The 17,468-nt window shown below is 43.9% G+C and overlaps 1 protein-coding gene across 1 annotated transcript; it reads left to right on the forward strand.

Moving 5' to 3' along the window:
* Positions 1-8,121: 8,121 nt before the first annotated feature.
* Positions 8,122-11,305, forward strand: LOC121579345 (frizzled-9). The gene has a single exon (XM_041893864.2). The coding sequence runs from the start codon at positions 8,794-8,796 to the stop codon at positions 10,528-10,530; it is 1,737 nt and encodes a 578-aa protein (XP_041749798.1). The 5' UTR covers positions 8,122-8,793; the 3' UTR covers positions 10,531-11,305.
* The last annotated feature ends 6,163 nt before the right edge of the window (positions 11,306-17,468 follow it).

The following is a 17,468-nucleotide window of genomic DNA, read 5'->3' on the forward strand; positions in this document are numbered from 1 at the left end:
TTAATGCCCCAGCTGAAAGACAGCACCCTACAATGTCCCCAATCACTGTCCTAGGGCATTGGGATCTTTTTTTAGATCAGAGGAAAGAGTGCCTCCTACTGGCCCTCCAACACTACTTCCAGCAGCATCTGGTCACCCATCCAGGACCGAACTTCTTTAGCTTCAGTGGCAAGCCAACAGTGGGATGCAGGGTGGTATGCTGCTGGTATTCTATCTTTTGCCACACACGGAGGCTCTATGACAGTAGCCTATTGGCGCTTTGATGACTTATGATTGGCCAACAACAACAACAAGCCACACGCGCCACTCTCCACTCTTGTGAAAAGGAAGAGCAGCAGCATAAATGTTCAAATGTATCTCTCTCTCTACTGCAGCAGTTGCGTTCAAATGTGTACGGCCCTTTCGGACAAATCAGAATTTAGAATTCTGGTTCTGGACACGCTCGGATCCCGGATCGGGTCTCGGGTATTCTGATACAGGTGGATCCGTGAAGACCTCTACTCCACACTGCCCTTTCCCACCTGGACAAAAGGAACACCTACCTGAGTTCTACAGCTGCACCATTGAGAGCCTCTTGACTGGCTGCATCACCGCTTGGTATGGCAATTGCTTGGCATCCTACCGCAAGGAGGTACAGAGGGTAGCGTGTATGGCCCAGTACATCACTGGGGACGAGCTCCCTGCCATCCAGGACCTCTACACCAGGCGGTGTCAGAGGAAGGCCCTAAACATTTTCAAAGACTCCAGCCACCCAAGTTATAGACTGTTCTCTCTGCTACCGCAAGGCAAGTGGTACCGGAGTGCCAAGTCTGGGACCAATAGGCTCCTGAACAGCTTCTACCCCAAGCCATAAGACTGCTGAACAATTAATCAAATGGCTACCCGGACTGTTTGCATCGACCCCCTTTTTTTGTTTTACGGACTCTCTTGCACTGGCTCTATGCACACTCACTGGACTCTACCCACACACTCACACATACTACACTGACACAGCAACACACACATACACACACACACTACATACGCTCACACACACACAGCACATACACACACATGCATATTGACACACTTTCACACTCTTTACACACGCTGCTGCTACTCTGTTTATTATCTATCCTGATTGCCTGGTCACTTTTACCCCTACCTACATGTACATATTACCTCAATCACCTCAACTATCTCGTACTCCCTGCACATTGACTCGGTACCGGTCCTCCTTGTATATAGTCTCGTTATTGTTATTTTATTGTGTTATTATTTTTGTGCATATTTTCTTACTTTCTAACTCTGCATTGTTAGGAAAGTGCTCGTAAGTAAGCATTTCACGGTAAAGTCTACACTTGTTGTATTCTCCGCATGTGACGAATAATATTGGATTGGACTTGATTTGAATAGCAATATAGGCCTAAAGGGTTTATAGCTCTGGTTTACTGATAGTCTCAACATTGATGGTGGGAAGTGGCTTATTGTTGATCATTATGGGCAAGACTACACTTTAGATATGATGATAATTATCGGAGTCTATGTTAACTGAACTTGCACGGGCATGCTCAGTCAGCTGATCTACACTGTTTCTTTCTTTTAGTGCGTACAGCTCACATGTCTAGCCCCTCTATGGAGTCCACAGGCCAGGCTCATGCTCTAAATGTATTCCCGTAGCTGTGATATAAATATCTGCTGTCTGTTCAGGCAAGAGAGACGGGACTGTGTGTGTGTGTGTGTTTGTCCTGTAGACACTGCCGTTGAGTAAAGAGGCGGCCCCAGAGGCGGTGACAGATGAGGCGGAAGCACCCCTTCCAGGTATTTTCCCGTTAATTAGACCGATTTGTCAGATATTTATGGTTTTGACGGGGGTCTGGCCCTGGCCTTTTCTAGTATACGCTTCCTCAAAATAGTCCGAATTGATCTAAGATAACTCAAGAAATCTGTCATTAATTTTGACGTTATTGCAGAGATCTTAATCGCACAATTTTACATCTAACTAAAAAATTTGCATGAAAATGATTTGTCTCACGTTGAATGACAAACACTTTATTGAAGAATCCCTACTGGTGACCAATCACTGACGAAGGGGCGTAGACTTCGTCTACCGACTTCGGCTTGCCCCGGGAAACGTTTGTGCACGAACAAGTGAAAAAAAACCTTGCCGAAGACCAAAACGAACATAAATGTCCCAAAATGTAGTCATAATATACAGTATGCATGAACAGTTTCCTAACAGTTTGGTCTGGGAAACATGCGGACGCCATAACTGCTGATGCCGTGGCTACAAAGACGTATGTTTCCATCCCCCAGGTCCTGGTGGGAGATGACAGTGAGTGTCTGTTTGCTTAGTAGAGACCTCTTGGGCTGAGATGTTTTGCCCCCCTCCTTTATCTAAACTGAGATTGTAGCAAAGGGGAAGAAGAGAGAGGCTGTAGGCCGATACACCACACTTTTTTTTTTTTTTTTTTTTTTCACCTTTATTTAACCAGGTAAGCCAGTTGAGAACAGGTTCTCATTTACAACTGCGACCTGGCCAAGATAAAGCAAAGTAGTGCAATAAAAACAACACAGAGTTACATATGGGGTAAAAAAAAACAAAGTCAGAAATACAACAGAAAATATATATACAGTGTGTGCAAATGTAGCAAGTTATGGAGGTAAGGCAATAAATAGGCTATAGTGCAGAATAATTACAATAGTATTAACACTGGAATGCTAGATGTGCAAGAGATGATGTGCAAATAGAGATACTGGGGTGCAAAAGAGCAAAATAAATAACAATATAGGGATGAGGTAGTTGGGTGGGCTAATTTCAGATGGGCTGTGTACAGGTGCAGTGATCGGTAAGGTGCTCTGACAACTGATGCTTAAAGTTAGTGAGGGAGATAAGAGTCTCCAGCTTCAGAGATTTTTGCAATTCGTTCCAGTCATTGGCAGCAGAGAACTGGAAGGAATGGCGGCCAAAGGAGGTGTTGGCTTTGGGAATGACCAGTGAGATATACCTGCTGGAGCGCAGACTACGGGTGGGTGCTGCTATGGTGACCAATGAGCTAAGATAAGGCGGGGATTTGCCTAGCAGTGATTTATAGATGGCCTGGAGCCAGTGGGTTTGACGACGCATGTAGGACATGTAGTGAGGACCAGCCAACAAGAGCGTACAGGTCACAGTGGTGGGTAGTGTATGGGGCTTTGGAGACAAAACGGATGGCACTGTGATAGACTACATCCAATTTGCTGAGTAGAGTGTTGGAGGCTATTTTGTAAATGACATCGCCGAAGTCAAGGATCGGTAGGATAGTCAGTTTTACGAGGGCATGTTTGGCAGCATGAGTGAAGGAGGCTTTGTTGCGAAATAGGAAGCCGATTCTAGATTTAACTTTGGATTGGAGATTCTTTATGTGAGTCTGGAAGTTGAGTTTACAGTCTAACCAGACACCTAGATATTTGTAGTTGTCCACATACTCTAGGTCAGACCCGTCGAGAGTGGTGATTCTAGTCGGGTGGGCGGGTGCTAGCAGCGTTCGATTGAAAAGCATGCATTTAGTTTTACTAGTGTTTAAGAGCAGTTGAAGGCTACTGAAGGATTGTTGTATGGCATTGAAGCTCGTTTGGAGGTTTGTTAACACAGTGTCCAATGAAGGGCCAGATGTATACAAAATGGTGTCGTCTGCGTAGAGGTGGATCTGAGAGTCACCAGCAGCAAGAGCGACATCATTGATATACACGGAGAAAAGTGTCGGCCCAAGAATTGAACCCTGTGGCACCCCCATAGAGACTGCCATAGGTCCAGACAACAGGCCCTCCGATTTGACACACTGAACTCTATCTGAGAAGTAGTTGGTGAACCAGGCGAGGCAGTCATTTGAGAAACCAAGGCTATTTAGTCTGCCAATAAGAATGCGGTGGTTGACAGAGTCGAAAGCCTTGGCCAGGTCGATGAAGACGGCTGCACAGTACTGTCTATTATCAATCGTGGTTATAATATCGTTTAGGACCTTGAGCGTGGCACTGTGCTGGTATAAGTCTCACATTTTAAGATTTTTTTCCCTCCCATGTCTGATTTCTCCAGTAACAAGAGGGGACTATTTAATGGAGTCTGCTGCATCTCGAGCCCAGACTCCTTCTGCCCATTTCTGTTCAAATTTCTCAAAATATTTGCTTTCCTTGGCATCCTGCATTCTGTTCATAGTTCTGAGGAGGCCAAACGCGTGCATCTACTGCCAGGTTTGCTCTATTTCAGGGCAGAAGACCGCAGAAGACCGCAAACACCATGTCGTCTTGGCCTGTGGTTGAAATGGGCATATTTACGAGTCACCTTCTCTCTACTCCATCTGCCCCCTAAAGCCATACAGGTCACTGTGGTGCCACACCAAGTTTGATGAGAAGGCAGATGTGTTTTCGAAAGCGAAAGAATTGGAGGCTTTTGTGGCCTGTCACTCATTAGGGAAATCGATGACATATGTGCGACGCATTTAGACCGAGACACTACACAAACACGCTCGTCCTTAATGAAAATAAGTGTCAGGGGAAAGACACCACAAATGTTGTGAAAGGAAGGTCTGTCTGGAGACACATTGTAAAAGTAATATCATGTGGGGTTTTTCAAGATGGAAACTACCTGGACCAGTCTTCCTAAATAGGTTCTGAACAGATTAATTAGCCATTGTCAAAGATTTCCTGTATGTCCCTGGTTTGAAATGTTGTTTTTCCTTGAAACTGTGGGAAACCTTCATCTTCTGAAACCTGGACAAAATGTGGTCAGGGCTGATTGTGCAAATCTGACTTTGAATCTCCAACCAAGTAGTTTAATTTCACTGAAAGAAGTTAAATGACTGGGCTACTATCGATTCTCTTCATTCATGTATGTACCCTAAAGCTCTCATACAACATTATAGCGTTGTTTCACCAAGCTTTGGTATAGAATAGTACACTGTTCTCATGTCTCTCTACCTCCATGAATCTGACCAGTTACCTGTCTTGTAACTAATTCCACCTCTTACGACTAGACAGTAGGTCATTTGTGAAGGCAGCGTTGTGCTCTGCTGTGAGTACACTTGTGTTTTAGTGTTTAAGAGAATGACAGCTGGCAGATGGGTAATAGGGTGGTGAAGAGATTAACCCTTGAAATCCTAGTGGCTACCATGGGTGTCAACCAATTAGAATGTCACATTTCTCTAGGCTTAAAAAAAAGTTATGGTGCCAACTGCTACTCCTAAAAAAATAAAAAAATAAAAAAAATTCAGACACTGTGAATTTATGGAGTGTAGATGTAGGATTCTTTTCATTTCCATTCAAGCTAGAATCCTTAGTTGCTACATCAATGTTTGGACTTTTAAATTAATTATATACTGTATATTCTTGAAGAATATAACTTATAAATGCCTCATGAGCTTAGTTAAACTGTCGTACCCCATCAGAACCCAAAATATTAGCTTGTTTTACTCCGATGTTTGTAAACCACGTAAATGTAAACAAACACTGTATAGCCTCAAAACATAGTTAAACTATAATTTTGATATCATGGATGGTCCTTGCATCCATAGCACTGTCTATGAATTTGAGAGTGGCTACATTTCTCCAGGCCCATCCCTCAGCCTTTTACCAAAACTAAGGCGGGACAACCGCTTTGTTATTATTTCAATTAAAGATTCTAGTATTAACCATGTCATATAACATGTCATTTTGACATTATCAAAATTGTTTCCTCACTTATGTATGGGTTCTCTGTGTGTCATATTTCTTAACTCGACCACAACCATAAAGGCAAACATACTAATAGTAACACTTCACCTATCAGTGAGTGAGTCTGAGCATTGAGTGAGTCTGGGCCAAAATTACTGTAGAGAATTTGGTTTTGTGATTGGATTAGTGAATGAATCAGAGCTGAGAAAATGATGTGGTATCTGACTCAGGTTCTAGCACCACATCAAAATATACATTTTTTTTATTTTGCATTCTCTGCATATATAACCCAAACTTCTCTACACAAACTACAGAATCATTAGTCAGTCCTCTGAAACACACACACACACACACACCCTTTGTGTCAGTGCAGCGGTCTGTTAGTTTTAAATAAGTTAGCTAATGGTGAAGTTTATGGAAAAGCTCTTCCCCATCCTGATGCCTACAATTGTAACCTTAACTGATTGCCCTTGTAGCTGCGGTTTCCCTTTCTTTATTTTCTCCTCATCCAGTGAGCGCAAAGAATAGCCCCTTTTCATGGCAGGCTGAAGAAGACTTGCAGAGTACGTGGAAAGCGCTGCTTAAACAGCTCTCAGCCAAAACAAAAACAGCCGCCAAAAGGAATCCCATTTCATTTAAATGAGCAGGAAATTGACCCGTCGGAGAAAGAAAAAAAAATAAGCGAGTGAGTGGTGAACCGATCCTGTAGTCTGTGGGAACTTGACAAGTGGGCCTGCTTTTCTAAGTGCCTTCGGGAACAGGGCCGTTTTTGGGGAGTCTCGCTCCGGCACTCAGAGTGCACTCCTGTGCAAGGCTGCTTAGCATGACAATGAAGCTGGGAGATGGGCTCTGGGAAGCAGGTGCCGCTCTTGTCACCCCTCCGACCTGCAGTTTGGTCAAGAGGGGAATCGATATGGGTTAGCCTGATAGAGAGGTACCCTGGCCTCGTGTAGGCCTAGGCCCAGAGATGGAGAGGTTTTCATATGGAAAACATGGCCCTAGTGATTTTGTCCAAACAAAATGGACAATCGAATAACCCTGTGTATAGAAGGACCTTCTACAGGTTTCGTTACTGAACCATTCATTGGAAACTGGCGAAACACAAGGCTGAATGCCTCAGGGGGGAGGAAGAGAGGTGAGGGGGTTCTGACTGAGCCTAAAAGGAGAACAACATGGGTTGTTCTGTTTTCCCTTCAGAGTCTCTCAGTACTAGGCAGACAGTCATGTTGTTGGAAACAGATGGTTTTGCACAACCACCATAAGCATCTATCACTTTCTCAATTGTTTTTGAGAAACTGATAGATGAGATGGCAATTGAGTACAAGCACAAAGTATTTAACAATTCATACAAAGCAGGCCTTATGCTGCAGTTCATATACTGTTCTTCCTAAGGTTAACTAAAGCAATTGATCAATGACAAGTGGAAGCATATGACTCCTCTTTCTTCTATGTGTGCAATGCACCATGGATGGATGCTGTGTGGAGAGTGACCACTAGATGGGAACAATAGCCTATCAGGCCTTCAACTCTAACTGTTCCAGTTAACCCATGTTGTACAGTCACTGCTCAGTAATAGAGTGACACAGCTATCTGACATGGAGAAAATAGAAAGAGACATCATTAAAGTCCTAACTTCATTGAGCTTACAACTCATTTAAATTTAGATTGCAATCATCTGACCCTTGTTAATAGGGAATGGCCCAGTATTCTAGGAAATGAGTTTTGCAGACTCTATGCTAATTGAAATGTATTCTGATGTTTCCCAAGCTACACTTGCCACCCGGTGTAGACTACTTCATATGGACTGGAATACTAATGTCTTCTGTATGTTGTGAAAGGTCATGTTTCATGAAGACAGAGGTCAGGTGATGGACACTTATGCTTGACCAAAGCTTGTTGTTTTATAAGCAAATAAAACATGCTTATTACATAGGCTATAACATATAATACCATTCTTGTCCCAAAAAAACCCACATTCCTATTCAAACTAATTGAATTGTAGATTATATGATTGTTGTTATTGATTTTAATGGTGAAAATAAACTGGTGAAAATAAACTGAACCATATATTGATTGGCATTCAATATTAGTAAATGTTCACCATCAGGATGCACAAAACCTAAACTCGCGACAACCTAAGCTGTTTTCATTTAAGGCCACTGTGTGGAATGTCGATAAAAAATTTTTAACAGGGAGTAATATACGCACTTTCATTACATTAACCGCGCTAGCTGACCAACAGCTGACCAATTATTGAATTCAGACCTTCCAGCAAAAGTAGTGGTCCCCTATGGCTTGTGGCTCGTATTTTCTGCGTAAAGCCAGTAAGAAAAAGTAATTTGAGAATGAGTTTAAGGCGGGGCGAAACAAGTTCGTCACCTAATTCCCGCCCCGTTATTGAAGAGGCAGAGAGAGAGCACAAAAAAAAGTATGCACTTAAGCGATGGACGGAGAGCAAGACTGACAGAGCTGGACAACTTGACTATTTTTAAACGACCCAGTATCCCTCCGTGCTGTGCGCTTGTGTGGTTACAAACAGGAGCCTACTAACATGGGATTCTGAATAGCCTGTCATCTAAAAATCAATTCGGAAAATAAGGACTTTACCGAGGATTATTACGGTAAATAACGGTTCAACTCAACTGCCTGGTTTGAGATTTTACTATGCGTGCTACCAGTGGTATATTATAAACTAATTGTTTTCCATTCTAACTTTCACAGCATGTTGCCTTCAATTTGGTAAACATGTGAAGCATATCGTGCTTAAAAAAATTCGACTGGATTTGGAACTGTAACAACAAGCACATTTGTATTCCCCTTTTGTAATTCGCATACTGTTTCCAGGGAAAACAAAACGTTTTGCGTAGTTTGACCATAGGAGGTAACTTTAATCAGTATTAAAGTTCTCTCACCACCTTGGAACTAACGGACATGCTACATTGTTTTCATCAGATTTGACAGTGGGGAAATTTACACATTTCGGGCACAAACTCATCAATCTGGAATTGTTACAGCCACAGTTTCTTTCCTCAAAACTTTTTTCCTCATGGGATGAAATATTTTACTTTTCTTTTCTGTTTTAATACATGAAGCATTTCCTGATACATAAACTTTCCTGATATCACCATGGATGTTTTTAATTTGAGGATTGCCATTTTACTGTGGTGCCAACTTGTTATTGCTGCATCCAGCTTGGAGATCGGCGCCTATGATATAGAGAGAGGCAGACCTGCAAAATGTGAACTCATCACCATCCCCATGTGCCAGGGCATTGGCTACAATATGACAAGAATGCCCAACTTCATGAAATATGAAAGCCAAGCGGAGGCCAGCATCAAACTAAATGAGTTTGCCCCTCTAGTGGAATACGGCTGTGACATGCACCTGCGCTTTTTCCTCTGCTCCCTCTACGTCCCCATGTGCACTGACAAAGTGTCCACCACCATCCCTGCCTGCCGACCAATGTGTGAGCAGGCCAGGCAAAAGTGCTCTCCCATCATGGAGAAGTTCAGCTTTGGCTGGCCTGACTCACTGGACTGCTCCAAGCTGCCCACTAAAAACGACCCCAACTCCCTGTGCATGGAGGCGCCTGAGAATGACACAAAGCAGGAGACCAAGAAGGGGGAGGGCATGCTCCCGGTGCCCCCCAGACCCAGGCAGCCCAGCTCGGGTACCAGCCTGGGCTCCTGCGAGAACCCGGAGAAGTTCCAGTATGTGGAGAAGAGCCAGTCGTGCGCCCCGCGCTGCTCCTCTGCGGTGGACGTGTTCTGGTCGAAGCAGGACAAGGACTTTGCCTTCATCTGGATGGCGGTGTGGTCCACACTCTGCTTTGTCTCCACCGCCTTCACCGTCCTCACCTTCCTGCTGGACCCGCAGCGCTTCCAGTACCCGGAGCGGCCCATCATCTTCCTCTCGATGTGCTACAATGTCTACTCGGTGGCCTTCATCATCCGCTCGGTGGCCGGTTCCGAGAACATCGCCTGTGACCGGGAGAATGGCGAGCTCTACATCATCCAGGAGGGGCTGGAGTCCACGGGCTGCACCATCGTATTCCTCATCCTCTACTACTTCGGTATGGCCTCATCCATCTGGTGGGTCATCCTCACCCTCACCTGGTTCCTGGCCGCTGGCAAGAAGTGGGGCCACGAGGCCATCGAGGCCCACAGCAGCTACTTCCACATGGCCGCCTGGGGCATCCCAGCCATGAAGACCATAGTCATCCTCACCATGAGGAAGGTGGCCGGGGACGAGCTGACGGGGCTGTGCTACGTGGGCAGCATGGATGTCAACGCCCTGACTGGCTTCGTGCTCATTCCTTTGTCCTGCTACCTGGTCATTGGCACCTCCTTCATCCTCACGGGCTTCGTAGCGCTCTTCCACATCCGCAAGATAATGAAGACGGGTGGCACCAACACGGAGAAGCTGGAAAAGCTCATGGTGAAGATCGGTGTGTTCTCCATCCTGTACACGGTGCCCGCCACCTGCGTCATCATATGCTACTTCTACGAGAGGCTCAACATGGACTACTGGAAGTTCCGGGTGCTGGAGAGCAAGTGTGTGTCATTCCCTGGGCGCCGGAACAAGGACTGCTCCCTGGAGGAGTCGATACCCACCGTGGCGGTGTTCATGCTGAAGATCTTTATGTCTCTGGTGGTGGGCATCACCAGCGGCGTGTGGGTATGGAGCTCCAAGACCCTGCAGACCTGGCAGGGTCTGTGCAACAGGAAGCTGGCGGTGCGGACTAGTAGGAAGCCCTGTGGCAGCATCAGCTGCAGCACCTCCCACTGCCACTATAAGGCCCCAGCCGTGGTGCTCCACATGTCCAAAACAGACTCCTACATAGAGAGCCCAACACACGTCTGACACTTCAAGTGACATTTCTCAAGTGTTTTGTAAAGACAATGCCAAAGGGAAAGGAGGCTATTTTGTTATGTGATCATTTGAAAAGCTCAGGTTGGACTGCATCTGATGTTCGTTGAGTAGCAATACCTGAAAGTGACAGTGCTTGTGCTGTCGTTTGGGGACATTATCCAAATTGCTTGCAGTTAAACCACACAGTTTGGTGCAGAATCAGATATGCTTCTAAAGGGAACGTTTCTTGTATTGCATGCCATAAAGTTGGTTGTTTCTGCTTAACTAATTGCAAAAGAGAACTTGCATGGATGTATCAATATTTGGTTTATGCTCCCCTCCCTGTAAGTTTATTTATTGTGTTGTATATTTAATTGCAGGTTCTTCATGGTGTTTCATAAGTTTTTGTATATTGTATGTAAGCGCACGTACTAAATAGTTATGAATATAGGGCCTGTTGAGATGTACAAGTGCCTTTTGAAAAGTAATATTTTTTTGAAAAATGTAGGTTAATAAAACATATTTATATATTTTCACTGATGACTTTACTCTCCATTACTTTACAACACATGTAAAATTGTTAGGGGTAGTGGTCATAAACATGAGCAAAGCAAAGACATTCAACAATAGTATTTAAAAAAAATTGTTTAAATACCTGCTTTGTAAATATTAATTTGTGCCTGAAACATTTTGATTTAGATTTGCTACAGTGCCTCTTCAAATCGACAAGCTCTACAGTGGTCATTTACTTGAGGTAATAATGATCTAAGATGGTACCGTTTTAAGATGGAAGAATATATTGTGTGAATAAAATAAACATATAATTAGTTTGGGTGACATTCCTAAATGTAATAATTTTTGTTTATTATTCAGTAGACTTTGATGACCTTGTGGACCCACCTACAGTATGAAGCTCTCACTGGCAAAATGAGTCATATTTTCCCAAGTGACATCAGCTGTTAATTTTATATGCCCTTTCATGTATAATTCTGTCCTCGCATTGCATCAGTGTTCTGTTACATTTGTGGAATTCAAAAAGCTTGAGTAAAATGCGAACAAAAAGCTGTGTGTTCCACACAGTTGAGCCTTGTGCCAAATTTCTGGTCGGTTGACAAAAGCGTTAATATTTTTTTAACCTGCAGCCTCGGTTGAGGTGGAAAACAGTCAGCGCCTCTCTGCCTGCCCATGTTTGTGAAGCTATGCTGAACTTTCTGTTTTCCAATGAAACATCAGCTCCAGAAAAAATAACTTACATGGGGTGACAGCATTCCATGGTGCGGGAAAGAGAGAGAGACAGAGTTTTAACGATGAGTCATGACACTGCCTTTAAGAACATTTTTCTCTGCGTTTCCCAAATATAACACACAGGCAGTCAAAATGTCAGTCTTTATAAAGCTAAAGAATACATAGCATTATCCTTGTTGAATAGGTACAGTTTAGCAGATTTCTGCTACTGTGCTGCAGACCCCTTTTTACACCTCATCATTCCATTTTAGGCCTTAAGAATGATTATATTTACATTTTGGGCTGGTCCAGCCCACCAGCCTATCCTTAAATAGGGACATTAGATTTTTATCATCCTCTCTTCCCTGTTGCTGGTGCCTGCCTCCTGCCGGCGCAGACATTGTCCATGGCTTGGCAGCACGTGTCCCCCTGGAGCTGAAACCACTGTTACATTTCACCATAAAAAGCTGGGTTTGTCTTGGAACTGCGCATTGGGACCCCTCTCTGGTGTGTAAACCACATGTACCAGTCACAATTAAGTGCAATTAATGTGTGCCAGCTTTCAAGTTTCTATATGGGTGACATGCATAAACACTTCCCAGCTAGCACATAACGTTCTGAGAACCATATGTTTCTTAGAGCTTGGTGAGAGCATGGTTGTCCTATGGTTATTTTGTATACAACCTTCCCACAACATTCTGTAAATGGTGCAGGATACCCAGCTAGCACATAACGTTCTGAGAACCATATGTTTCTTAGGTGGGAATTTCAGTACTTCAGCATAACGTTTCCTACAGGTTTCCTCATGGTTCTATTTAAAGTAATGTTCCCAGAACAATCATAGAACGTTAGGAACAACGTTCTTCTGTGGGAAGTTCAGTACTTCAGCATAACGTTTTCTACAGGCTTCCTCATGGTTCTGTTTTTCCAGTTTATTTTTTTGATATTTCCACACTATGCGGTCGAAATAACACTCTGAAATTGTGAAAATTATGATGATGCCCTTTCTGTGTTTCGGGTGGGATGTAGTTTTGTAACTTTTGTAATTTTAAAGTCACCAGGCGATTGATTATAGAATTTGATTATAATAGACCAATTAACGTTCATCGTTTATTTACATATTCCCGCCTAGTTTTGGTGCTGGTCCAGCCCAAAAGCAAGAGCGTATGGCTGCCTTTGCACTGTATTCCATCCGAACAATCACTTTGTCTGATTTGGCTTCGATTTATTTTTCATAATCAACTGTCAGATAAATTCAGTCGAACCTCCTGCACAGCACACTTTGCATCGGACTACATTGCAAATCAGGCTAGGTACACATGGATTTCCCAGCAGCTCCATCAAGCATCGCATGGATCTTGAAATCGGCAGCAGCAGCAACCATTCATGAAGTAAGTGTCTAGATGGTTATCTTTCTATTATAAGTGAAGGACATGCTATTCATGGGTTGCATGCTTCGTCACAATATGGTTTTGAACATTCTTGTGAGGACTGATGCCTGAATTAATGTTCTACTAGCTACTCAATGGCAATCTCTGAGCTGCCATGTGCTGATGAAGATTTCAAATCAAATTGTATTTGTCACATGCGCCGAATACAACAGGTGTAGACCTTACCGTGAAATGCTTACTTGCAAGCCCTTAACCAACAATGCAGTTCAAGAAATAGAGTTAAGAAAATATTTACTAAATAAACAAATGTAAAAAATAGAAAGTAACACCATAAAATTACATAACAATAACGAGTCTATATACAGGGGGTACCGGTACCGAGTCAATGTGTGGGGGTACAGGTTAGTCGAGGTAGTTTGTACATGTAGGTTGGGGTAAAGTGACTATGCATAGATAATAAACAGCGAGTAGCAGCAGTGTCAATGTAAATAGTTCGGGTGGCCATTTTATTAATTGTTCAACAGTCTTATAGCTTGGTGGTAGAATCTGTTAAGGAGCCTTTTGGACCTAGACTTGGCGCTCCGGTACCGCTTGCCGTGCGGTAGCAGAGAGAACAGTCTATGACTTGGGTGACTGGAGTCTTTGACAATTTTTTGGGCCTTCCTCTGACACCGCCTAGTATATAGGTCCTGGATGGCAGGAAGGTTGGCCCCAGTGATGTACTGGGCCGTACGCACTACCCTCTGTAGCGACTTACGGTCGGATGCCGAGCAGTTGCCATACCAGGTGGTGATGCAACCGGTCAGGATGCTCTCGGTGGTGCAGCTGTATAACTTTTTGAGGCTCTGGGGACCCATGCCAAATCTTTTCAGTCTCCTGAGGGGGAAAAGGTATTGTCGTGCCCTCTTCATGACTGTCTTGGTGTGTTTGGACCATGATAGTTTGTTGGTGATGTGGACACCAAGGATCTTGAAACTCTCGACACCCTCCACCATAGCCCCGTCGATGTTAATGGGGGCCTGTTCGGCCCTCCTTTCCCTGTAGTCCACGATCATCTCCTTTGTCTTGCTCACATTGAGGGAGAGGTTGTTGTCCTGGCACCACACTGCCAGGTCTCTGACATCCTCCCTATCGGCTGTCTCATCATTGTCGGTGATCAGGCCTACCACTGTTGTGTCGTCAGCAAACTTAATGATGGTGTTGGAGTCGTGCTTGGCCACGCAGTCGTGGGTGAACAGGGAGTACAGGAGGGGAATAAGCATCACCCCTGAGGGGCCCCGGTGTTGATGATCAGCGTGGCAGATGTGTTGTTGCTTACCCTTACCACTGGGGCGGCCTGTCAGGAATTCCAGGATCCAGTTGCAGAGGGAGGTGTTTAGTCCCAGGGTCCTTAGCTTAGTGATAAGCTTTGTGGGCACTATGGTGTTGAACGCTGAGCTGTAGGCAATTAACATAATTCTCACATAGGTGTTCCTTTTGTCCAGGTGGGAAAGGTCAGTGTGGAGTGCGATTGAGATTGCGTCATCTGTGGATCTGTTGGGGCGGTATGGGAATGATGGTGTTGATGTGAGCCATGACCAGCCTTTCAAAGCACTGCATGGCTACCGACGTGAGTGCTACTGGGCGGTAGTCATTTAGGCAAGTTACCTTCGCATTCTTGGGCATTCTTGTGTTTTCGTCTGAAGTGCATTATAGTGACTTGGAAAAATGATGACATTTCTAAAGGAGGCAAATCATTAGTAGGAAAACCTTTTGTAATCACTGTGATGTCACCAGATTGACTTTAGATGGAGTATAATTTTAGCTAGCTAGCTAAGATTGAGGGACAGGACCGTATTTTAGCTAGCTAAAGTTAACATAGCTAGTTAGCTATTTTTTACTAACTTTTCTAGCTATGACAATTGCCATCTCTCTAAAGTAAATTTGACGACATGATAATGATGGCAAAGTTGTTTCCTACTAATTGCTTGCCTACTTTAGCAATGTCATCATATTTCCAGGCTAACTATAATGTCTCCTCAAATAATGTTAGCTAGATTGCTAGCTACCAAAATCTGTGAGCTAACTAATGGTAGCTAGCCTGTTGACTGTTGTTAAAGCTGCAGTCAGTTATTCACCCAAAACGGACCAAGGTACCCTACTTGATTTAGCATGTGTATAGTTTTTTTTGTTTGTGTTTTCTTTGATGACTGTACAAAATAAAATGCTCAAATTGACAATTTAAAGAGTCTTTTTCATTAGGTATTAGAGTTAAAACAAACTGGCGTGTGATTGGATTTGAATCTACTAGCCTGCCAGCCAGAAGAAAGAAAGAGGGTAGCTATTATTATTATTAGCTAGTGAGATATCTCATTAGGTGTATGTTTATCTGTGATATGATTCCTAAATAAATAGTAAGCCTTCTGGCGGTTGAACGCAAGAATGAATGTATAACCCTTATGATAGATCATATGACTTATGAAAGCTCAGGCTGGAGGTCTAGCTGGTTTGACTTTGCTACAGGCATACATGATCATATTATTTCAGTTATGGACTATCAGATATTACATTATGTTACATATTCTCAAATGTGAGAGTAAAAACTTTAGAATTATAAAATGTAACTTTGTCACCTTGCCAACAGGTTGATAACTTGTAGCTACACAATTCCCTACCTTTCATGATCCGCTTTCTTATGTGCTAAGGGGTCATCGCTGAGGAATGCAGGATGAGGAGGACCATGAGGTCATGGGCATTTTGGAGGAAGATGCTTTTGATTAGGAGCTACTTGGTGAATACTAGGATGAAGAGTATGAGACACACACACACAGACAGGACAGACATGTGAACATCGACTGGCAGAGAAGCAGCTGAACTGGTTCCCCCCCTAACACTCCTAGGTTTATGCTGGTGGTGGTTGCTGTACTTACCAAGCTGTTGGTGCAGGTCGTAGAAAAGCTATAGCCTGGTCCCAGATCTGTTTATGCTGTCTTTCTAACTCCTAATGTATGATAGTTGTAATGCTGTGTTACCATAGCAGTTGGCTTGGCTATACATAGGAGTTGGCTATATAGCACAAACAGATCAAAGACCAAGCTAACATTTGGCTGATTGTCAGAACAGAAAGCGTGAAACTTCAATGTACTTGAGGACTACTCTAGAAATTCTTGGCTTTGTTACAGGAAAGATAGAAAGGAGAATATGACTTGGTTTGCTTGTGTGGCACGCATAGCCGCGGGAAGTAGGGGTGCTGAGGGTGCTCCAGCACACACCGATAAATCACAATTAAAAAATAATGTAATAATAAACAATACAAAAATATGAAGAAAAAACATTTCCACCAAATTAGTGCACTAGGCCTATATCCTTTACTACTCCTGTATGAGCAGCGAAAAATACTCCTCTTTATTTACTTTCAACAACAGAATTCAGAGTGTTTACTCATTAGAAACATTTAAATAAGTTATAATCTCCAGTATCGCCACAAAGTCTTTTTCGCAAAATGATGAAACAGACTTTGTGATGATACTGAAGATTATACCATTAGCCATTGCGTCTCAGAGGCCTAACACATCAAGTAATACTAAGTGTCACGTCTACCCCCGCTCTGGTGCTCGACGTCGCCGGTCTACTAACCACCGGTCCTGGCAACCCATCATTACATACACCTGCGCCCCATCATTAGGCACACCTGGACTTCATCAATACCCTGATTACTTCCCCTTTATCTAGCACTCCGTTGTATTACCCATCAGGCAGTATTGTTTCTGTTTTCATGTTCAGACCCTACTCCTGTTTTTTTATTCACTCAATGCTCATTCTGATTAAACTCACCAACTGCACCTGCTTCCTGACTCCCTGCGTCTTCGTTTACAGAATACTGCCTCACCATGGAGGTAGGGGCCACACGCCTCTCTGCGGCTGAGCAACGCTGTCGGAGACAGCTGGGGCTCTGTCCTTATTGTGGTCAGGAGGGGCACCAGCTTCAACGGTGTCCGCTATGTCCCAACCCGGGTTCCACTAGAGCAGAGGGGCGGCCTCGTGACCATCCGTCTCCTGGGGTAGGCATGAGTATTCCATCTTCATCACTTTCCACCAAACCCTTTTTAGTACCGATTTCGCTAGCTGGCTGTTCCTCATGTGTTGTTTCTACAGCTCTAGTGGACTCCGGTGCCACGGGGAATTTCATTGACAATCGCACACATCACAGCACCACTCACCATCACTGTGGGACCCCTGCACCAAGAAAGCCTTCCCTTCCTCATCATCGAGGCACTCGTACACAAAGTCTCAATCCATCTCCGTTAAGTACTGGTGGCCCACCTTGGCGCAGGAAGTTGTCCCCTACGTCAACTC

Source organism: Coregonus clupeaformis, chromosome 13, assembly GCF_020615455.1.
Source record: "Coregonus clupeaformis isolate EN_2021a chromosome 13, ASM2061545v1, whole genome shotgun sequence".
Classification (NCBI taxonomy): Eukaryota; Metazoa; Chordata; class Actinopteri; order Salmoniformes; family Salmonidae; genus Coregonus; species Coregonus clupeaformis.